The following is a 24,878-nucleotide window of genomic DNA, read 5'->3' as shown; positions in this document are numbered from 1 at the left end:
TGACCAGGATGGTCTCGATCTCTTGACCTCGTGATCCACCTGCCTTGGCCTCCCAAAGTGCTGGGATTACAGGCGTGAGCCACCGCGCCCGGCATTGAGCAGTATTTTTGTGTCAACTAGGGTATCCTGTTACTCCAACTGATAAGAGATTAAGTCTTTTACTGTTCCTTTTATATAAATATGAGAATGAAGAATGAGAATAGCCTTACTGGGATTATCTAGTATACTATTGCCCAAACCTAACATAATTATCACTTGGCATACTTGTTAAAAGTAATAATAATTTGGCCGGGCGTGGTGGCTTATGCCTGTAATCCAAGCACTTTGGAGGCCAAGGCGGGCGGATCACCTGAGGGTCGGGAGTTCAAGATCAGCCTGACCAACATGGTGAAACCCCGTCTTTTTAAAAAAAAAAAAAAAAAAAAAGTAATAATAATTTCCTCTCTCAGAGACTCTTAACTCAATTGATTTGGGATGGTAACTGGTAACCTGCAGCAATAGTAAGAATCTCAGGTGATTCTTATGAAATGGTACCTTTGGAAAGCACTGTTCTAGTGGGAATATTGAAGGAAAAGGTTTCCATGCTTTCTCTTTATGGTTATGTAGTCTTTCTTTTTTCTTTTTTTTTGAGATGGAGTTTCACTCTTGCCACTCAGGCTGGAGTGCAATGGCACTATCTCAGCTCACTGCAACCTCCACCTACCGGGTTAAAGCGATTCTCCTGCCTCAGCCTCCTGAGTAGCTGGGATTACAGGCATTTCTTATCAGTTGGAGTAACAGGATACCCTAGTTGACACAAAAATACTGCTCAATATAAAAGAGAAGTAGATTTCCCCCTTCTCACCGCTGCACTTGAAGATTAAAAAAAAAAAAAAGTAAAAATAAATAAAAATAAAATACAAAATTACAGGCATGGCTAATTTTGTATTTTAAGTAGCGATGGGGTTTCTCCATGTTGGTTAGGCTGGTCTTGAACTCCTGACCTCAGGTGATCCACCCACCTCAGCCTCCCAAAGTGCTGAGATTACAGGCATGAGCCACCGCGCCCAGCCTGTTATGTAGTCTTCCTCAACTACCAAGGGTATCTGTAACTGCACTTTTCAGAAAGGACATTCATAGATCCAGTGTCCCAGCTTAATGAGAGGATCCTAGAAAACAAAGTGCCTTCAACCTGAAAAGCTGAGTGGGAAAAAAAGGAGAAAAGGAACAGAGCGTCATGGTAATATAGGAGAAGGAAAACTAAAATCAGTTCCAGGACATCAAAGAAGGCTTAATAATGAGATGCCATATGAATTGAGGAATAGAGTGGAGTAAATCCAATGATGATAAATTGAGTGGGAATATAATGGGGACAGTAGGATCCTAGAAGATGTTTGCTTTATTTGGCAAAGAAGTTATAACTTACATTTTGCACATTGGGCTTAGAGTAGCTTAGTGATTAAGAGCACAGACTTTGATATTAGACCTGGCTTTGTATTTCAGCTCTGCATCTTACCAGTTCTAGACAAGTTACTGAATCTTTCTAAACATCAGTATTCTTATGTATAAACTGGGGTTAATTATCTTATTTATCATGTGTTTGTTTTGAGGCTTAAAGGGTGTCATGTATGTAAAGCATAAAATAGAGCCAAGCAAATACTAAGTAGTCTTTCCTGGTGGGAGCATGAAGAGACTGGAGATCCAGGGTAGAGATGTAGCTTTATGGCATATAATCGGTAGTCAAAATAATCAGATGAGCCAAATACATTACAATTTCTAATTGTGGTGGTGTGATATCATCATTTTAGCACCTACTGACCATAGTTTGCTTAGGAAAGCAATAATAGGAGTTAACTTTTGTTATATTAGACATTTTCTCTACTGTTTAGTTGACGTGAAAACAGTGCTTTCTAATTTTTTTCCCCCATTAATTCAGAATGCTGTGTTGGTACTTTGTGGTCAGATGTTAAAAAATAATGTTTTCGGCCAGGCACGGTGGCTCACGCCTATAATCCTAGCATTTGGGAGGCCAAGGTGGGTGGATCACCTGAGGTCAGGAGTTCAAAGCCAGCCTGGCCATCATAGTGAAACCCCATCTTTAAAAAAAAAAATAAATAAAAATAATGTTTTCTGCCAATATTGTGTTCTACTTCCTGCTGTATTCTGGGAATCATCAAATTCATGGAGCCTAGATATTCTCTGAGTCTGCAAATATCTTCCTAAGTAGAGAATGTGTTGTTGGACTGGCAACAGCAGCTTTGGTTATTACCCATTGGATTCTAGTTGTGTTAGCATTGATGGCTGGTAGTTGCCCTTAGCTGTGTCTAGATCTAATAATTTCACTTATGAAAATTTATTTATTTATTTTATTTTTTCCAGTACATATTTCCAATACATATTTATTTTTTGACATGGAATTTTGCTTTTGTCGTCCACGCTGGAGTACAATGGCATGATCTCGGCTCACTGTAACCTCCACCTACCAGGTTCAAGTGATTTTCCTGCCTCAGCCTCCCGAGTAGCTGGGATTACAGGCATGTGCCACCATGCCTGGGTACTTTTTGTATTTTTAGTAGAGACGGGGTTTCACCATTTTGGCCAGGGTGGTCTCAAACTCCTGACCTCAGGTGATCCTCTCACCTTGCCTCCCAAAGTGCTGGGATTACAAGTGTGAGCCATTGTGCCTGGCTGAAAATTTATTTAAAAAAATAATTCAGCAAAGAAAAGATTAAAGCTCAGAACTTTTCAGGATATGTGACATTTTTACATTTTCAGTGTAAAAACTTGTAGCCAGCTTAAATGTCAATTAATACTCAAGCAAATGATGATATATCACGGTCCCTACAGAATAATGTGCTGTAAATAAAAATTATACTTATGACAGTAGTACACTATGGAAATTATTTTCTCTATGGTGAACAAATAAGACAACATACAGAATGATACCTAAAATGATTATAGCTATGTTATGTAAAATTGAAAAATAACTTTGTACGTATGAGTATATGTATGTGTGTTAGAAACCAGTGTTAAGGTATAAAAGAAGAAGTAAATCTGTTCAGTAGTGATGTGAAAGTTTGACTCTAAATAAGAAGGCTAAATTGGTTGCTCTTGTTTGAAGAAGGACTTTTAATCAGTGCTCGGGGGAAAAGGAAAAAATGTTGTGTGGCAGTATATTGACCTCTGTAAAGACATCAGGTGATGCTGGATGTGGTGGCTGACACTTATAATCCTAGCACTTTGGGAGGTCTAGGCGGGCAGATTGTTTGAGCCCAGGAGTACCAGACCAGCCTGAGCAACATGGTGAAACCCCATCTCTACAAAAAATACAAAATTTAGCTGGGTGTGGTGGTGCATGCCTGTAGTCCTAGCTACTTGGGAGGCTGACGTGGGAGGATCACTTGAACCCCCAGGAGGTGGAGGTTGCAGTGAGCTGAGATCATATCAATTTACTCCAGCCTGGGTAACAGAGCCAGACCCTGTCAAAACAAAAGCAAAAACAAAAACAAACAAAAAAACCCAAAAAGAAACTTCTTTTTTTAAGATGTCAGGTGAAAGCTAGAAGGGCAATGGTGAGTCTGTGTCTCACTGAGAATAAAATGTCTAAGCACTGGAAAAGGAGATCATAATAAGGTGAGAGGCAAATAATGATGTGCTATACCTTCTTTGTGCAAAGCTGTAGTAAGGAACACATGAAGCAGAGCTCAGGTGCTTCAGTCAGCTTTTCAGAATGTTCTAAAACATGCTTAATAAAAAACACCATGTCCACTAAGGAGAGAGGAAAACTTGAAGACATATTAAAAACATATAAGCCTCATTTTGCAAGAGTTATTTCCCACTCATAGGGAAAGCAAAAAGAGGTTCAAGAATCTCGATACACTGAAAGACCTTCGACCTTGTTTTGTTCTGCATATCACTCAGAAATCAAAGGAGAGCATCTTGAACATATTGGAAAGGAATAGGTCTGCTAATGGGAAGAAGAATTTGAAAATGTTATTGCTTCACCAAGTTAAAGGAAAGGAAAGCCTGATACAGGAGAAAAGGAAATTGTCCTAAATGCAATGTGGCATCCTGGATTGGATCCTGGAGCAGAGAAGGGCCATTAGTGGGAAAACTTGTGAAATTCAAATAATGTCTGGGATTTAATAGTAATGCACCAGTGTTAGTTTTGTAGTTTTGAGAAATGTAAATGTCAGATTTGATTAGATAATTAATATTAGGGGACAGTTTTTTTTTTTTTTTTTTGAGACAGAGTCTTATTCTTACCAGGCTAGAGTGCAGTGGCACTATCATGGCTCACTGTAGCCTCAGTTTCCCAGGTTCAGCTCATCCTCCCATCTCAGCCTCTGTGGTAGCTGGGACTATGGGTGCACGCCACCGTGCTCAGATTTTTTTCTTTTTGTAGAGACTGGATTTTTTCCATGTTGCCTAAGCTGGTGTTTTTTTTTTTAAAGGTAGTTTGGGCAGGGCATGGTGGCTCTCCTGTGTAATCCTAGCACTTTAGGAGGCTGAGGCAGGGCGGATCACCTGGGGTCAGGAGTTCAAGACCAGCCTGGCTAACATGGTGAAACCCTGTCTCTACTAAAAATACAAAAAATTAGCTGGGCATGGTGGCACATGCCTGTAGTCCCAGCTGCTCAGGAGACTGAGGCAGGAGAATCGTTCGAACCCAGGAGGTGGAGGTTACAGTGAGCTGAGAGCATGCCACTGCACTCCAGAATGGGTGACAGAATGAGACTGTCTCAAAAAAAAAAAAAAAGAACATGCTTTATGGAGTGATGCCTCTTTTTAAATCTTTAAATCTTTTTAAATCCTGTTAATGCTTATCTTTGTGACCTTTGAAGGCTTCCAGGAATAAGCCGATAGGTTGGGTCTGGAAGCCTGATAAGAGATTTAAAAAGTACAATAATATTCTTGAAAAGTATGGGTTCAGTATAATTGCCACAAATTTTGTTTTCTGAGCCACATTTGTTGACCAGTATAGGAGATGGTTAGTTTTTTGTGTGCCTTTGAATTATAGTAATGCTTTATAAGGGATTATTGTTTTTTTTTTTTTTTTTTTTTTTTTTTTTGAGACAGTCTTGCTCAGTGGTCCAGGCTGAGCATATAAGCCTCATTTTGCAAGACTTACTTCTAAATGGCGCGATCTCTAGTCATGGCAATCTCTGCTTTCCAGGTTCAAGCCATTAGGTCTAGTATCTCAGTCTCCCCAGCAGCTGGAATTACAGGCATGTGCCACCTAACCCAGCTAATTTTTTGTGTTTTTAGTAGAGACAAGGTTTCGCCATGTTGGTCAGGCTGGTCTTGAACTCCTGGCCTCAAGTGGTCTGCCTGCCTCGGCTTCCCAGAGTGCCGAGATTACAGCTGCCCAAACTGCATTTCTTTTAATAAGTTAAAAACTCTTTTGACCAAAGTTATCAGACTCATGGATAATATTCTTTGGGGTTAATAAGGTTCCAAATGTTCTAGTTACCAAGATTTAGCATTGGTGAAGTTGGAGAAGTATAGTGTTGGCTTTAAGTCACTGTTTATTTTGAACATCAATAATATTAAAACTGTAAAATATGTTTATTCGAATGTTTCTGTTTACTGTACAGGCTTACAGTGGAACACCTCTAACAGAAGAAAAGGAGAAAATAGTCTGGGTCAGATTTGAAAATGCAGATTTAAATGGTATGGTTTTAACTTCTTTGGGACATATGAATTAATTGTTTGTTTGGAGTTGACCTGATTCCCAAAAGAGAGCCTCTACTTTAGTCAGATTACTTTCTCTTATAGTAATTTTTCCATTTTCAAAATAAAGGTAGCATAACCACAGTACAGAAACTTTAGAACTAATACTGTGTAACAAGTTTTAAAGTAACTGTAACACAGTGTGTAAGTGTTAAACTTCAATCAAGTTAAAGTGAGTGAAAATTTTCTTGGGTTAAAAAAAAGTTTTCTTGGCCGGGCGCGGTGGCTCACACCTGTAATCCCAGCACTTTGGGAGGCCGAGGCGGGTGGATCACGAAGTCAAGAGATCGAGACCATCCTGGTCAACATGGTGAAACCCCGTCTCTACTAAAAATACAAAAAATCAGCTGGGCCTGGTGGCGCGTGCCTGTAATCCCAGCTACTCAGGAGGCTGAGGCAGGAGAATTGCCTGAACCCAGGAGGCGGAGGTTGCGGTGAGCCGAGATCGCGCCATTGCACTCCAGCCTGGGTAACAAGAGCGAAACTCCGACTCAAAAAAAAAAAAAAAAAAAAGTTTTCTTAAAAAAGGGGTTATTCAAGTTTGGTCAGTTGTATAGGATTTTTATTTTTATTTTTTTTAAGATGGGGTTTCACCATGATGGCCAGGCTGGTCTTGAACTCCTGACCTCAGGTGCTCCACCCACCTCGGCCTCCCAAAGTGCTAGGATTACAGGTGTGAGCCACTGTGCCTGGCAGAATTTTTATTTTTTAATGGAATTTTCGCTCTTGTTGCCTGGGCTGGAGTGCAATGGCATGATCTCGGCTCATTGCAACCTCTGCCTCCTGGGTTCAGACGATTCTCCTGCCTCAGCCCCCTGAGTTGCTGGGATTACAGGCATGCGCCACCACACCTGTCTAATTTTGTATTTTTAATAGAGAAATTAAAATACAAAACATGGGTTTCTCCATGTTGGTCAGGCTGGTCTTGAACTCCTGACCTCAGGTGATCTGCCTGCCTCAGCCTCCAGAAGTGCTGGGATTACAGGTGTGAGCCATCACGCCTGGCCTGTATAGGATTTATAACTGCAAAATAATCATTAGTGTTGAACTTTCTAGGCTTGAAAATTGTTATTATTATTCGAGATGGGGTGTAACTCGGTTGCCAGGCTGGAGTGCAGTGGTGCAATCTCGGCTCACTGTAACCTCTGCCTCCTGGGTTCAAGTGATTCTCCTGCCTCGGTCTCTCAAGTAGCTGGGACCATAGGCACACGCGACCCCGACTGGCTAATTTTTGTTTTTTTAGTTGTAACAGGGTTTTTTTTTTTTTTTTTTTCTTTTTTTTTTTTTTTTTTTTTTTTTTTCATTTTTATACCACTATACTAACGAGGAAAAGACAGGGTTTCACCATGTTAGCTAGGATGGTCTCGATCTCTTGCCCTTGTGATCCACCTGCCTCTGCCTCCCAAAGTGCTGGGATTACAGGTGTGAGCCACTGCACCTGGCAGAAAATTTTTTCTGAACAGAATTTTATGCTAGTCCAGGATCTGTTCTCAGATATATTCCGTTGCTCTTTCTTTTAAGGGGACTGCCTCTTGTGTGTTTCCCAGTCTACTTTGTTGTCTTCTGGCTGAGTTTGGGAGACACTGGTGAGAAATTGAATGTGAGGATGGGAGAAAGCAAAGAGTATTATTCCTCCTCCTTCTGTCAACAGCTGCATTTCCGCTATGGTTTTAGCTCCTCCTACACAACCCCATTGGCTTTCCAGTTTCTGCCAGGCGACCCACCATCCTGCACTCCTCTTTTGTCTCTTTAGCCTAGGTCATAATGACTTCTTGCTGTTGGTAATGGATAGGTTGCCTCACAATTCCTTATTTGGCATCTCAGCTCCTCCATCACCTGTGTAACCAGTTGTCTGTGTTAAATTCTCTATTTTAAACATGCTGAGTTGTTTTCCTAGTGTATTTTTTTTTTTTTTTGGCAGGCATGAAAGTTTATTAAAAAGCTTTAAAACAATAAGGATATTAGCTGGGCTTGGTGGTGTGTGCCTGTAATCCCAGCTGCTCCAGAGGCTGAGACAAGAAAAACCGCTTGAACCCAGGAGGCAGAGAGGCTGCAGTGAGCCGAGATTGTGCCACTGCACTCCAGCCTGGGCAACAGAGCAAGACTCTATCTCAAAAGCAAACAAAAGAACGCCCCCAAAACCCCCAAATAAACAAGCAAAAGTGTTAGAACAGTAAGGAAAGGACAGAAAGAAAGTACAACTTGGAAGAGAGTCAAGTGGACAACCTGAGAAACTAAGTGCACAGCTTGACCTCTTGACTTGGAATTTTGTATGGTGACATACTTCCAGGATCTTGCATCACTTCTCCTCGCTCCTGAGATCTTACTGAGAAGCTGTTGATCAGTTTTAGATGTTTTCTATCTATTAGAACATTGCCTTTCCCTGGCACTGGCTATGACCAGTTATTGCTTTAGAGAAACAGTTAACAACCGCCTAACCATCACCCGATGGTTGCCCAACACGCTTGGTGTATGTCTAAGCGGGGAGCCCTCTCCTGCTCTGCTCATACCTGATTAGCTATCTACTGCTGTAACCTTTCCCTCCTCAAGAGTCCATGACCCCAAAACTTTGGGGGAAAATGGACGAATCCGTAACTGCTTCCTGCTGACAGAGGGTTGGTGGTAGTTCTGTGGGTCTTGACCTCTTACAGGCTGTCAGGGCTGAGCTGGCTCCATGAGTTGGTGAAAGCAATATCGAGCCAGGTGCAAGGGAGAGGGGCAGGAATTCACCTCTATTGCGTCCCACTGATGGGCAGTCTAGAAGTTCCCTGAGGATAGGGGACTCTTGACTATTGGGAGGACAGTATTCCTCACTGAGAATCATCTGGATCTAAATGGCCACTAGGGAATGTATCTTGAGTCATGGCACCCAATATATTACCTGTGGCAGGTATACAGGTTATCCTGTTACTGGTGGTGTATCCTCATGGGTCTGTGGCGACTTCAGTCCTTGCCTCCTGAGAAGAAAGAATTCTCCTGAGGGGCATAAGGCAGCAAAAGAGACTGCGGCAGGTTTTAGAACAGGAGTGGAAGTTTATTAAACAGCTTTAGAACAGAAAGGAAGGAAAGAAAGAAGGAAAGTGCTTAAAATAGGGCCAAGTGGATCACTGGAGGAACTGTGTGCCCCTAGTTGGATGTTGTCTGATATACTCTTGAGTCTTTACTTCCTCTAAGACTTTTTGTTTGTTTTTGATATTTTCTAATGTGGTAAAATAGACATAGTATAACATTTGCCATCTTAACCATTTTTTTTTTTTTTTTTTTTTTTGAGACGGAGTTTCGCTCTTGTTACCCAGGCTGGAGTGCAATGGCACGATCTCGGTTCAGCACAACCTCCGCCTCCTGGGTTCAGGCAATTCTCCTGTCTCAGCCTCCTGAGTAGCTGGGATTACAGGCACGCGCCACCATGCCCAGCTAATTTTTTGTATATTTAGTAGAGACGGGGTTTCACCGTATTGACCAGGATGGTCTCGATCTCTTGACCTCGTGATCCACCCGCCTCGGCCTCCCAAAGTGCTGGCGTGAGCCACCACGCCCAGCCCCATCTTAACCATTTTTAAGTGCATAGTTCTGTGGCAATAAATGCATTAATAAGGCTGTGCAGCCATCACCACCATCCATCTCTGTAACTTTTTTTCATCTTGTAAAACAAACTCTATACCTGTCAAATAATAATTTTACATTCCCACTTCTCTCTAGCCCCTGACAACTGCTATTCTACTTTGTCTCCATGATTTTGGCTACTCTTAGCACCTCATATAAGTGGAATCATATGGTATTTGGCTTTTTGTAACTGGCATATTTCACTTAGCATGATGTCCCCAAGGTTCATCTGTGTTGTAGCATAGGTCAGAATTTCCTTCCTTTTAACAACTGAATGAGGCAGGACATGGTGGCTCACACCAGTAATCCCAGCACTTTGGGAGGTCAAGGGCAGAGGATTGCTTGAGTTCAGGAGTTCAAGACCAGCCTGGGTAACATAGTGTGACCCAGTCTCCACAAAAAATTAAAAAATTAACTAGGCTTGGTGGTGTGTGCCTGTAGTTCCAGCTACTTGGGAGGCTGAGGTGGCAGGATTGCTTGAGCCTGGGAGGTCTAGGCTGCAGTGAACTGAGATCGTGGCACTGCACTCCAGCCTGGGTGATGGAGTGCAACCCTGTCAATAAATAAATAAAGACAGTTAAATAAGTATATAAATAAAAACAATTATTTATAAAAGGCTGGGCAGGCTGGGCACTGTGGCTGATGCCTGTAATCTCAGCACTTTGGGAGGCTGAGGTGGGAGGATGACATGAGGTCAGGAGTTCGAGACTGTCCTGGCCAACATGGTGACACCTATTCTCTACTAAAAATACAAAATTAGCTGGGCGTAGTGACGCACTCCTGCAGTCCCAGTTACTCAGAAAACTGAGGCAGGAGAATCACTTGAACCCAGGAGGCAGAGGTTGCAGTGAGCTGAGATCTCGCCATTGCACTCCAGTCTGGGTGACAGAGCAAGACTACATTTATTTTATTTTTATTTTTATTTTTTTTTTGAGACAGAGTTTCGCTGTTGTTACCCAGGCTGGAGTGCAATGGCGTGATCTCGGCTCACCGCAACCTCCGCCTCCTGGGCTCAAGCCATTCTCCTGCCTCAGCCTCCCGAGTAGCTGGGATTACAGGCACGCGCCAGCATGCCCAGCTAATTTTTGTATTTTTGGTAGAGACAGGGTTTCACCATGTTGACCAGGACGGTCTTGATCTCTTGACCTCGTGATCCACCCGTCTCGGCCTCCCAAAGTGCTGGGATTATAGGCGTGAGCCACCACGCCCGGCCCAAGACTACATTTAAAAAAAAAAAAAAAAAAAAAAAAAAATAACGGAGTCTCATTCTGTCACCCAGGCTGGAGTGCAGCGGCACAGTCTCGGCTCACTACAACCTCTGCCTCCTGGGTTCAAGCGATTCTCCTGTCTCAGCCCCCCAAGTAGCTGGAATTATAGGCGTGTGTAACCATGTGACTCATACTTCTATGAACATGGGTGTATAAATCTCTCTCTTTTATCTTTTTTTGAGGCAGTTTCACTCTTGTTGCCCAGGCTGGAAATGCAGTGGCGTGATCTCGGCTCTCTGCAACCTCTGCCTCCTGGGTTCATGTGATTCTCCTGCTTCAGCTGCTGAAGCAGCTGGGATTACAGGTGCTCACCATCATGCCCAGCTAATTTTTGTATTTTTGGTAGAGACAGGTTTTCACCATGTTGGCCAGGCGTGTCTCAAACTCCTGACCTCAGGTGATTCACCTACCTCAGGCTCTCAATGTGCTAGGATTACAGGCATCAGCCACTCCGCCTGGCCTCTTATCTCTTTGAGACTCTACTTTTGAGAATTGCTGGCTTATATGGTAATTCTGTTTTTAATTTTTTAGGAATCACCATGGTTTTTCTCAGTGACTGTACCATTTTTCATTCCCACCAACAATGTACAAGGGTACCAACTTCTCCACATCCTTTCCAACACTTGTTATATTCTCTCTCTTTTTCTTTTTGATAGTAGCCATCCTAATGAGGCTGGATTGTGGTTTCAATTTGGATTTCCCTAATGATTAGTAATGTTGAGCAGCAATTTGTTTAGCTTCTTTGGGGAAATCCCTATTCAAGTCCTTTGCCCATTTTTGAATTGTTTGGTTTTGTTTATTTAGTTTTAGGAGTTTTCCAAATATTCTGGGTATTCCTTATTAGAGATATGCCTTGAAAATATATTCTCCTATTCCGTAAGTTGCTGTTTCTTCTAAGACTTTTCAAATATGAACCCTTTTTTTTTTGTTTAGAGCTGCCATCCAGGATAAGAAAGTCTGAGTGTCACTTTTACAGATTGATTTCCTTTGAGTTTTGGACTCTCTATTAGCTTATTCATTCAAATAATAAAAAGTTGTTGGGCCCTCTTAGTGGAGAGTAAAACATTCATTTGTAAGGGAGATTATTTATGATATCCATGACAAATATGTTTTGAAATGTTTTTTTCATTTTGGAACATTACATTGACTGAAATTAGAAGAAGCAGTAAAGCTCCATCCCAGTGATTTTTATAGACTCTTCCTGCCATATTTCTCTTTGAAAGCTTATTTAAATTTTCTTTCTTTCTTTCTTTTTTTTTTTCCCCTGAGAGACATGGTCTTGCTCCACACCCAGACTGGAGTGCAGTGGCTTGATAACGGCTCACTGTAACTTTGACCTACTGGGCTCAAGCAGTCCTCCCACTTCAGCCTCCCGAGTAGCTGGGACCGAAGGCATGTGCCACCGTGTTTGGCTAATTGTTTTTTTTTTTTTTTTGAGTTGGAGTCTTGCTCTTGTCGCCCAGGCTGGTGTACAGTGGCATAGTCTCGGCTCACTGCAATCTCTGCCTCCCGGGTTCAAGCAATTGTTGTGCCCCAGCCTCTCACGTGGCTGGGACTACAGGCATTTGCCACCACATCCAGCTAATTTTTTCCATTTTTTTTTTTTTTTTCAGTAGAGACGGGGTTTCGCCATGTTAGCCAAGATGGTCTCAGTCTCCTGACCTTGTGATCCACCTGCCTCGGCCTCTGAAAGCGCTGGCATTACAGGCATGAGCCACTGCTCCCTGCCCACGTTAAAGCAATTTTAAGGTCACATAATCAAAATGTTAAAAGTATTATCACCCGGCCGGGCATGGTGGCTCACGCCTGTAATCCAAGCACTTTGGAGGTCAGGGCTGGCGGATCACCTGAGGTTGGGAGTTCAAGACCGGCCTGACCAACATGGTGAAACCCCGTCTTAAAAAAAAAAAAGTATTATCAAAATAATTTTTATACAGGCAAGATTTTCACTTTTCTTATTTGTTTTTTAACAAGTAAGAATTGTTGGGGTAATGTTCCATGAAGACTTTGCTTTATTGAAGTAAAAATACATTTGGAAATGTAGATGCATCCTACTGAAAAATTATTTAGCACTGTGTATCCTATTGAACTTAAAGTAATTTTCCTTAACTTAGTATCCATAGCTCAATTGACTTATTTATCTTAGATTTGTACATTTTCTCCTAAATACTTTAGCAAAGTCACATGTCTTTTAGTCTCTCTTTTCTATAGTATTCTGGTATATTGTATGATATTGTGGCTGGGTTTTTAATGGATATGCTTTTTATTTTCTCTGGCCCTAGGTGTGTGTCAGTGTATATATTTATACCTGTGTGTGCATGTGTCTGCCTGTGTGAATCTGTCCATATTTTAAGGCAGTAGTAAATTATATAGTCAAATGACAAAATTCCAATTGAGTTTAAAGATCCTAATTGATTTTATTTGCAATCTGTAATACTTCCTTCCATGGTGGCTCACGCCTGTAATCCCAGCACTTTGAGAGGCCGAGGAGGGTGGATCACGAGGTCAAGAGATTGAGACCATCCTGGCCAACATGGTGAAATCCTGTCTCTACTAAAAATATGAAAATTAGAGGCCAGGCACTGTGGCCTCACACCTGTAATCCCAGCACTTTGGGAGGCCGAGGCAGGTAGATCATGACATCAGTAGTTTAAGACCGGTCTGGCCAAGATGGTGAAACCCTGTCTCTAATAAAAATCCAAAAATTAGCTGGGCATGGTGGCATATGCCTGTAATACTAGCTACTCAGGAGGCTGAGGCAGAAGAATTACTTGAACCTGGGAGGCAGAGGTTGCAGTGAGCTGAGATCGTGCCACTGCACTCCAGCCTGGGTGACAGAGGGAGACTCTGTCTCAAAAAACAAACAAACAAAAAAATAGCTGGGCATGGTGGCATGTACCTGTAGTACCAGCTACTCGGGAGGCTAAGGCAGGAGACTGACTTGAACCCGGGAGGCAGAGGTTGCAGTGAGCCAGTGTTGTGCCACTGCACTCCAGCCTGGCAACAGAGTGAGAATCTTGTCTAAAAAAAAAAAAAAAAAAAAAAAAAAGTTCCAATGAGCTGAGCAGAAGAGGTTGGTTTTAGAGGTGGAGAAGGCCTGAAGAAAGGAGAAACACAGAAGAAAAAGTGGACTTGTCATTTTAAAGTTACTTCCCCTATAAGGTGTGAACAAAGAAACAAAACAATAGAGAAATAACTTACTGGTTAACATCAGGTTACTTTAGATTACCTTTGTTCTAAGGATTAAAACAGGAAACTTTATTATTCTGGTTGAAGACTGAAACACGCCTGCTTGGGAAATTGGCTATTATGTCTCTTTTCTGATTTCTCCTAAGATCAGTTGACAACTTAGTTTCAGTTTGGTGATGTGGAATTTTTTTTTTTTTTGAGATGGAGTCTTGCACTGTCACCTAGGCTGGAGTGCCAGTGGTACGATCTCGTCTTGAAGTCCTGACCTTGTGATCGACCTGCCTTGGCCTCCCAAAGTGCTGGGATTACAGGTGTGAGCCACTGCACCCGGCCCTTTTTTGGTTGCTTTTTTTTTTTTTGAGAAAGAATATCTCTGTGTCGCCCAGCCTGGAATGCCGTGGTGCGATCTCAGCTCACTGCAACCTCTGCCTCCTGGGTTCAAGAAATTCTTCTGCCTTAGCCTCCCAAGTAGCTGGGATTACAGGTGTGCACCACCACTCTGGGACAAAGTCTTGCTATGTCGCCCAGGCTGATGTGCAGTGGTACCATCTCAGCCCACTACAACCTCTGCCTCTGGGTTGAAGTAATTAATCTGCTTTAGCCTCCCAAGTACCTAAGATTACAGGCACACACCACCACACATGGATCATTTTTTTGTATTTTAAGTAGAGGTGGGGTTTTACCACATTGGCCAGGCTGGTCTTGAACTCCGTACCTCAAGTGATCTGCCCTCCTCAGCCTCCCAAAGTACTGGAATTACAGTCATGAGCCACTGTGTCTGGCCAGATTTATTCATTCCTAGTCAATGTACTAACTTTGACTTGCTGTTAGTAGAGATTCCGCTTTTGGAGTTCAGTAGAGAGGATAATTAACCAACCCTTTGTATCATGGTTACTGATCTCTTTCTGCTTTCAGGCAGTCTGATTGATTTATTTATTTACTTACTTTTTTTGAGATGGAGTTTCACTCTTTTTTTTTTTTTTCCTTTTTTCCCGATTTATTTATTTATTTTTTTCTGATGGAGTTTCACTCTTGTTGCCTAGGCTGGAGTGCAATGGCACAGTCTCTGCTCACTGCAACCTCCCCCTCCTGGGTTCAAGCGATTCTCCTGCCTCAGCCTCCCGAATAGCTGGAATTACAGGCATGTGCCACCACACCTGACTAATTTTTGTGTTTTTAGTAGAGACAAGGTTTCCCCATGTTGGCCAGGCTGATCTTGAATTCCTGACCTAAGGTGATCTACCCGCCTCAGCCTCCTAAAGTGCTCGGGTTATAGGTGTGAGCCACTGGCTTGATTTATACCCAGGCTTGTTTCTATTGACACTACACTGAGAAAGGTATAAGTAGCCAAAGCAGTTTAATCTGACATTTTTCTGTCAAATTCTGTAAAGGTGAGAATATAGTTTAAATCCCAGAATACATCAGATCAAACCCATGTTGGTTTACTACAGTATAAAGGGAATTGCTTTCTAGCCTGTGCAGTGAAATTTTTACCATCCCCTAATCCCATACATCATAGTTCATACCTGACCAGTTTTTTGTTTGTTTGTTTGTTTTTGACAGAGTCTCATTTTTTTACCCAGGCTGGAGTGCAGTGGCATTAACTTGACCCACTGCAGCCAACCTCCTGTGCTCAAGTCATCCTCTCACTTCAGCCTGCTTAGTAGCTTGAAGCACAGGCATGTACCAGTATGCCTGGCTAATTTTTTGATTTTTTTGTAGATGGGGTCTCACCATGTTGCCTAAACTGGTCTCAAACTCCTGGGCTCAAGCAGTCCTCCTACTTTGACCTCATAAAGTACTGGGAGCAGGTGTGAGCCACCATGCCTGGCATGGCCAGTTCTAATATCCAGGTCTAGTACTATATTTGGATTTCATGTTCAGTAGGCCCTTTTTTTTAGTTGCAAGTAATTGTTTTAAATAAAAAAGGGATTTTTTTTTAAATTTTGGAAAAACAAGCATAGCATAAAATTTACCATTTTAACCATTAAACATTTAAAAAACATATTTATTGATTATTAAAAATTGAGACAGGATCTCACTATGTTGCCCTGGTCTCAAACTTCTGGGCTCAAGTGATCCTCCTGTCTCAGCCTCTCAAAGTGTTGAGATTATAGGTGTGAGCCACCTTGCACAGTCTTAATTTTTTTTTTAGTAGAGACAAGGTGTTGCTATGTTGCCCAGGCTGACCTTAATCTCAAGTGATCCTCCCACCTTGGTGTCCCAAAGTGGGATTGCACATTGCACACATGGGCAACCACGGCCATTATCATTTTAAAGTATATAGTTCAGTATTATTAAGAAATTCACATTGTTGTACAACCATCTCCAGAATTCTTCATCATGCAAAACTGAAACTCTGTAACTGTTACACAATTCCACAGTCTCCACCTCCTCCCAGCCCCTGGCAACCACCACTCTACTTTCTGTCTCTATGATTATTTATTTATTTATTGTAAAGACGGGGTTTCACCATGTTGGTCAGGCTGGTCTTGAACTCCCGACCTCAGGTGATCCACTGGCCTTGGCCTGCAAAGTGCTTGGATTACAGGCGTGAGCCACCATGCCCAGCCTGTTTCTATAATTTTTAACTACTTTAGGGACCTCACATAGGGTAGAATCATAGATTATTTACCTTTTTCTGATTACCGTATTTCACTTAACATAATGTTCTCAAGGTTCATTCATGTTGTAACATGTATCAGAATTTTCTTTAAAATTTGTCATTTTAAAGTTACTTCCCCTATAAGGTGTGAACAAAGAAACAAAACAATAGAGAAATAACTTACTGGTTAACATCAGGCCACTTAAGGTTACCTTTTGTTCTAAGGATTAAAACAGAGGGAACTTTATTATCATGCCACATTTTAGTCATTCATTTGTTGAAAGACATTTGCGTTGCTTCTGCCCTTTGGCTTTGTGAACAATGCTGTAATGAACATAGGTGTACAAATATCTCTTCTAATGGAATTGTATCATTTGGTAATTCTCTAGTTTTTTGGGGCACCACCATACTTTTTTCCTTAGAGGATTTAAAATTTTATTTTATTTTCTTTTATCGCTGTTGTTACCCAGACTGGAGTGCAATGGCACGATCTCGGCTCACCGCAACCTCCGCTTCCTGGGTTCAAGCAATTCTCCTGCCTCAGCCTCCCGAGTAGCTGGGACTACAGGCGCGCACCACCATGCCCAGCTAATTTTTGTATTTTTAGTAGAGACGGGGTTTCACCTTGTTGACCAGGATGGTCTTGATCTCTTGACCTCGTAATCCACCCACCTCGGCCTCCCAAAGTGCTGGGATTATAGGCGTGAGCCACCGCACCCGGCCTAAAATTTTATTTTTAGAGACAGGGTCTTGCTGTGTCATTCAGGCTGGAATGCAGTGAAATGATCACAGCTCACTACAATTTTGAACTGCTGGGCTCATCTGATGCTCCTTCCTCAGCCTCCCAAGTAGCTGGCAGTATAGGCACATGCCACCATGCCCAGCTTATTTTTAAACTTTTTGTAGAGATGCGGTCTTGCTATGTCACCCAGGCTGATCTTGAACTACTGGACTCAAGCAATCCTCCTGCCTCAGCTTCCTAAAGTGCTGGGACACAGGCGTGAGCCACTATACCTGGGCTCATAGGGGATTTAAAAATACTCTACTTATGGATCTGGGAAGGAGAGGGGCGTCATGCTTATAATCTTTGTGCACTTCTTGTCACTCCTTTCTGAATGTTTGCATCTCTTCTTTGACTTCTTTTTAGAAAGTTGGTGCAGTGCTTATTCAAAGATCTTTATTCATACCTTTATGATTATATGATCAAAGAGAAAAAAGTATTCATTAGGAAATCTAGATGGCTCAGTCTGAGTCACTCTCCCATTATTGTAATAGTTGCTGTGGCCAAGGATGTAGTACTAGAATTGCTCAGCTAGTCATGTGCCTTGCCCTGTGCTTGACGGAGGATGAGATTAATTACCGGAAAAGAGGGAGGTACAGAGTGGGAAGTGTGTGAGGTACACAAAGATAATAGCTACTGCAGCTGGGCACAGTGGCACGCACCTGTAGTCCCAGGTGCTCAGGAGGCTGAGGTAGGAGAATCGTTTGAGTCTAGGAGTTCTGAGCTATAATGTGCTATGCCAATTGGGTGTCTGCACTAAGTTCAGCATCAATATGGTGACTTCCCGGGAGTGGGGAACCACTGGGCTGCCTAAGGAGGGGCGAACCAGCCCAGTCTGGAAACAGTTAAAGTTCCCATGATGATCAGTAGTGAGATGGCATCTGTGAATAATAGCACAGCAGTCCAGCCTGGGCAGCACAGTGAGACCCCATCTCTAAAAGAAAATGCTGCTATAAGCGTCTATTGCTCTAGATGTTTGGGTCCCACAGATGCCTCAAACTCTGATTTCTTTTCCCATCTGATTGTCTCTCCTTAGCAGCTGTGCACTGACCCCACTTACCTTTCAGGTCATTAAAGTTGTACACTGACCCCACTTACCTTTCAGGTCATTAAAGCCACAGAACTCTTCATGCCTCAGGATCTTTGCAGAGGGGACTGTGTAGGTGAAATGCTATTTTCTGCCTCTGTCATCATTTACCTTTTAGAGTGTACAAAAATGACTCCGTAAGCTGGGTGCAGTGGCTCATGCCTGTAATCCCAGCACTTTGGGAGGCCAAGATGGGTATATCACTTGAGCCTAGGAGTTCAAGATTAGCCTGGATAACATGGTAAAACCCCATCTCTACAAGAAAATACAAAAAAATTAGCTGGGTGAGGTAGTATGCTCTTGTCCTAGCTACTCAAGAGGCTGAGGTGGGAGGATTGCTGCAGTCCAGGAGGTTGAGGTTTCAGTAAGCTGTGTTTGTGCCACTGCACTACAGAATGGGTGACAGGGCAAGACCTTGTCTCTGAATGAACGAATGAGTAAATGAGGGATGGAGGGAAGGAAGGAAGGAAAAGAAAGAAGCAGGTTTGGGAAGAAAGATTCAGTTTTGGCCTGGCTCAGTGGCTCATGTGTGTAATTCCAGCACTTTGGGAGGCCGAGGCATGTGGATCATCTGAGGTCAGGAGTTCGAGATCAGCCTGGCCAACATGGTGAAAAACCGTTCCTTTTAAAAATACAAAGAAGAAAAATTAGCTGAGCATGGTGGTGGGTGCTTGTAATCCCAGCTACTCGGGAGGCTGAGGCAGGAGAATCAATTGAACCCGAGAGGCAGAGGTTGCAGTGAGCTACTGCACTCCAGACTGGGTGACGGAGCGACTCTGTCTTAAACAAACAAACAAACAAAAAAACATTAGCTAGGCTTAGTGACGTACATCTATAATTCCAGCTACTCGGGAGGCTGAGACACTGGAATTGCTTTAACCTGGGAGGCGGATGTTGCAGTGAACCGAGATCATACCACTGCATGCCAGCCTGGGTGATGGAGTGAGACTCTATCTCAAAAAAAAAAAAAAAAAAAAAAAGTCAGAGAGGAGAGTGATGAAATCAAGTCAAGGAAGAGAAATATTTATTGCTTTATGATTTTAACAAAACATTTATTGTACAAAAATATGGCAAATAACACAAAAGTGTAGATTAGTGAATAAGTTTTTACAAATTCACTGCTTATGTAACTAGCACCTAAAATATAGGATATAGTTGACCCTTTAACAATATGGGTTTGAACTGCGAAGGTCCACTTTAGTTATGCCCAGACTTTTTGCAATAAATATGTTGCAAAATTTTTTGGAGATTTGTATGACACTTTGACAAAACTTGCAAATGAACCACATAGCCTAGAAATATCAAAAAAATTAAGAAAAAGATATGTTATGAATGCATAAGATGTATCTATATAGATACTAATCTATTTTATCATTTACTATAAAATATGCACAAATCTAGGCCAAGCACTGTGGCTCATGCCTGTAATCCCAGCACTTTGGGAGGCTGAGGTGGGTGAATCATTTGAGGTTAGGAGTTCAAGACCAGCGTGCCCAACATAGTGAAACTCCATCTCTACTAAAAATACAAAAAAAAAAAAAAAAAATTAGCTGGCATGGTGGTACATGCCTGTAATCCCAGCTTCTTGGGAGGCTGAGGCAGGAGAATCACTAGAGCCTGGGAAGTGGTGGTTGCAGTGAACCGAGATTGTGCCAGTGCACTCCAGCCTGGGTGACAGGGAGACAGACTCCTTCTCAAAAAAAAAAGTACGTTCTCTCTCTCTCTCTCTCTCTGTGTATGTATAGATATACACACACAAATATATTATAAAAAGTTAAAATTTATTGAAATGTACACACACACACTTAACAGACAGTACATGGTGCCATCTATAACCATGCAAACAAATGTATAGATACAGTATTAAATTATAACTGCATAAAATTAACTGCAGTACCTACTGTACTACTGTAATAATTTTGTAGTGACCTCCTGTTGCTGTTGCATGGAGCTCACGTATTATGAGTATCCACTTAACATCATATCTGGTGAGCAGTTTGTCTTTCTAGTAAATTGCATCACAGTAAAAAGTGATCTCTTTAGATTCTCACCTATTTTGCATCATGTTAATTGTAATACTATACCTTGAATAACACAGTGGGACTCATATGAAGTGCCCACTAGTGATGCTAGAAATTTTCCCAAGAAACAGAAGTCATGACATGATGAAAACTTGAATTGACTGATAGGTACTGTAGATTGAAGTCTACAGCTGTGATTCAAGATAAATGAATCTGGCCTAAGGACTATTGTAAAAAAAGAAAAGGATTTTTTTTTTCTTTGAGACATTGTCTTACTCTGTCACCCTGGGTGGAGTGCAGTGGTACAGTCTCAGCTCACTGCAACCTCCACCTCTGAGGCTTAAGTGATCCTCCCACCTCAGCCTCCCAAGTAGCTGGGACTGTAGGCATGCACCAGAGTGCCTGGCTAATTTTTGTATTTTTTTTTTTTTTTTTTTTTTTTGGTAGAGAGGGGTTTTGCCATATTGCCCATGCTGGTCTCAACTGCTGAACTCAAGTGATCCACTCACCTTCGTCTCCCAAACTGCTAGAATTACAGGCGGGAGCCTCCATGCCTGCCCTGAGAAAAGGAAATTCGTGATGCTACTATTGCAGTGACATCGGCAGGCACTAAAACCTTGCACATTTTGCTAAAAACTTTTTAATCTCATATTGAAAATGCAGGCTGGTGCGGTGGCTAATGCCTATAATCCCAGCACTTTGGGAGGTTGAGGCAGGTGGATCACCTGAGGCCAGGAGTTCGAGACCAGTCTGGCCAGCATGGCAAAACCCCATCTCTACTAAAAATACAAAAATTAGCCGGGTGTGGTGGCAGGTGCCTGTAATCCCAGCTACTCAGGAGGATTATTCAGAAGAATCATTTGAACCTGGGAGGTGGAAATTGCAGTGAGCCGAGATCATGCGACTGCACTCCAGCCTAGGCAACAGAGTGAGACTCTGTCTCAAAGAAAAAGAAAATGCAGCTTTTAGGCCAGGTGCAGTGGCTCACATTTGTAATCCCAGCACTATTGGAGATTGGGGCTGGCAGATCACTTGAGCTCAGGAGTCTGAGACTAGCCTGGGCAATATGGCAAAACCCTGTCTCTATAAAAATTAGCTTAGTGTGGTGGCGTGTCCCTGTAGTCCCAGGCAGTAGAAATGGCTTGAGCTTGGGAGACAGAGGTTGCAGTGAGCTGAGATAGCACATTGCGCTTCAAGCCTGGGCAATGGGAGTGAAACCCTGTCCCAGAAATCAGTCAGTCAGTCAGTCAATCAGTCAAATGCAGCTTTTACATAGGTATAAGATGCTATAAGAAAGACTTACCTATAACTCTAATATGATTTGAGAAAAAGTGAAGTCATTATATGATAACTTAAAGCAAAAGGAAGGTGAAAAATCTAAAACTGGAGAATTGAATGCCAGAAAAAGGTGGTTTGATAATTGTAGAAAGAAGCTTGGTTTAAAAAATGTCAAGATAAAAAGAGAACCATCTTCTGCCAACCAAGAGGCTGCGGGGGAGTTCCCAGGTGCCATTAAGAAAATCATTGAGGAGAAAGGTTATCTGTTTGAATGAGTTTTTAATGCTGATGAAAATGCCCTATTCTGAGAAAAAACCAAAAATGCCACAGAAGACATTTATTAGGAAGAGAACTGCACATCTGGAATTGAGACAGGAAAGCATAGACTAACTATTTTGTGATAATGCAGTCATGTTTATAATCGGGACTGTCCTTATCTATAATGCTGCTAACCCCTAAGCCTTGGAGGGAAAAGATAAATAGCAGCTGCCAATTTTTTCATTGTACAACAAGATGACCTAGACAGTGGTAACCCTTTTTTCTGGATTAGTGTAATTGATGCTTTGTTCCTAAAGTCAGGAAGTACCTGGTCAGTAAGATACTGCCTTTCAAAGTTTTTTTGAGGCTGGGCACAGTGGCTGACAAGTGTAATCCCAGAACTTTGGGAGGTTGAGGCAGTGGATCACTTGAGGTTAGGAGTTTGAGACCAGCCTGGCCAACATGGTGATACTCCATTTCTACTGATACAAAAATTAGCCAGGCATTGTGGCGTGTGCCTGTAATCCCACTTACCCAGGAAGCTGAGGTACAAGAATCACTTGAATCTTGGAGGCAGAGGTTGCAGTGAGCCAAGATCATGGCACTGCACTACAGCCTGGGCAACAGAGTGAGACTCAGTCTCAAAAAAAAAAAAAAGTTTTATTGATATTGCACAGTGCCCCTGGCTACCTGAAATCTCAAGAATTCAATACCAAAGGTGTCGAAGTGGTCTACTTGCCCCCAGACACAGTGTCTTTATCTTGATCTAGGGCCTCTAGATCAAAGGGTCACACGTACCTTTTAAAGCTCACTACATACGGTACTCTATGGAAAGGATTGCCAAGTCTGTGAAAGAACCCTGATGGAACATCAAGAAAGCTTGGAAGGATTACACCATTGAAGGTGCCATCAATGTTATAGAATTAACCATGAAAGCCAGCAAGATTGAAACAATAAATTCTGCTGGGGAAAACTATCCATATGTTTTGCATGACTTACAGGATTTATGATAGATAATACCATTGAGAAAGTTGTGAAAGAGGGCTGAGCATGGTGGCTCATGCCTGTAATCCCAGCACTTTGGGAGACCCAGGCCGGTGGATCACCTTAGGTCAGGAGTTCGAGACCAGCCTGGCCAACATGGTGAAACCCTCCCTACTGAAAATACAAAAATTATCCGGGCGTGGTGGCGGACGCCTGTAATCTCAGCTACTTGGGAGGCTGAGTCACAAGAATCACTTGAGCCTGGGAGGCAAAGTAAGCTGAGATTGTGCCACTGCATTCCAGCCTGGGTGACAGAGACTTTGTCTAAAAAAAAAAAAAAAAAAAAAAAATGAAAGAGGTGTAGATGTGGCAAAAAAGATGAGAGGTGAAGGGTTTCAAGATAGTGATCTTGGAGAAATTCAAGAACTAATAGATACAACACCAGCGAAATTAAGAGAAGACAGCTTGACGGAGCTCAGTGCTTCCAAACCAATGCTAGATGATGAGGAAGAAGATGTAGAAGAAACAGTGCCAGAAGATTGATGTTAGGTAGTCTCCCAGAAAGTTTCCAGTTATTTAAGACTGCTTTTGACTTCTTTTAGACATAGATCTTTCTATAATACTGGCGCTGAAATAAAAGCAAATGGTGGAAGAAAGATTGGTACTATATAGAAATGTTTTTAGAGAAATTTGCAGAAATATCAGACACAAAGTACAGTATATTTTCATAAAGTTATACTGAGCATGCCTACCTCTTCTGCCTTCCCTTCCATCTCTCGCTACCCCTGAGAGAGAAGACCAACTCCTCCTCCTCTTCCTCTTCCTCAGCCTCCTCACTGTGAAGACAAGAATGAAGGCTTTTTTTTTTTTTTTTTTTTTTTGAGACAGAGTTTCACTCTTGTTGCCCAGGCTGGAGTGTAATGGTGCGATCTTGGCTCACCACAACCTCCGCCTCCTGGGTTTAAGCAATTTTCCTGGCTTAGCCTCCTGAATAGCTGGGATTACAGGCATGCGCCACCATGACTGGCTAATTTTGTATTTTTAGTAGAGATGAGGTTTCTCCATGTTGGTCAGGCTGGTCTCGAACTCTTGACCTCAGGTGATCCACCCACCTTGGCCTCCCAAAGTGTTGGGATCACAGGCGTGAGCCATAGCTCCCGGTCATGAAGACTTTTTTGAAGACCTGCTTCCATTTAATGGATTTGCTTATGTATATTTTAAGAATACAGTATATAAAACATATAACATACAAAATACGTGTTAATTGACTGTTTATGTTAACAGTAAGCCTTCTGGCCAGTGGTAAGCTATTAGCAGTTAAGTTTTTGGGTGAGTCAAAACTTATACATGCCTATATTCTGTCCTAGCACTTTGGAAGGCCAAGGTGGACGGATCACTTGACGCCAGGCACTTGAGACCAGCCTGGGCAACATGGCAAAACCCTATATATAGTAAAAATGCAAAAATTAGCCAGGTGTGGTGGAGGCTGCAGTGAGCTGAGATCATGCCACTGCACTCTGGCCTGGGTGACAGAGTGAGACTCTGTCTCAAAAAAAAAAAAAAAGACCCTGATGAACCTGGAAACCATCATTCTCAGCAAACTGACACAAGAGCAGAAAATCAAACACTGCATGTTCTCACTCATAGGCGGGTGGTGAACAATGAGAACACATGGACACAGGGAGGGGAGCATCACACACTGGGGTCTGTTGGGGGGAAATAAGGGAGGGAAGGCGGGGGGTGGGGAGTTGGGGAGAGATAGCAGGGGGAGAAATGCCAGATATAGGTGAAGGGGAGGAAGGCAGCACATCACACTGCCACAGGTGTACCTGTGCAACAATCTTGCATTTTCTTCACATGTACCCCAAAACCTAAAATGCAATTTAAAAAAAGACCCTAAAACCTTATACTTTCTTTTTTTTTTTTTTTTTTGGGACAGAGTCCTGCTCTGTCACCCAGGCTGGAGTGGAGTGCAGTGATATAATCTCAGTTTACTGCATCCTTGACCTCCCGAGCTCAAGTGATCTTCCCACTTCAGCCTCCCTAGCAACTGGGACTACAGGCGTTTGTCACCATACCCAGCTAATTTTTG

At 42.4% G+C, this 24,878-nt stretch overlaps 1 protein-coding gene across 10 annotated transcripts in view; it reads left to right on the top strand.

The window, feature by feature from the left end:
- The window catches only part of BCAS3 (BCAS3 microtubule associated cell migration factor), a 664,948-nt gene that overhangs the window by 6,525 nt on the left and 633,545 nt on the right, over positions 1–24,878 (top strand). For all 10 annotated transcript variants that reach the window (XM_032279300.1, XM_032279309.1, XM_032279301.1 and 7 more), the window contains exon 4: positions 5,577–5,652. In XM_032279300.1, the coding sequence (XP_032135191.1) occupies positions 5,577–5,652 (76 nt within the window). The remainder of the gene's footprint in view (positions 1–5,576; positions 5,653–24,878) is intronic.

Source organism: Sapajus apella, unplaced genomic scaffold (genome assembly GCF_009761245.1).
Source record: "Sapajus apella isolate SASKATOON/1434 unplaced genomic scaffold, GSC_monkey_1.0 scaffold12, whole genome shotgun sequence".
NCBI classification, from domain to species: domain Eukaryota; kingdom Metazoa; phylum Chordata; class Mammalia; order Primates; family Cebidae; genus Sapajus; species Sapajus apella.
This window is presented reverse-complemented; position numbering and strand designations above follow the sequence as displayed.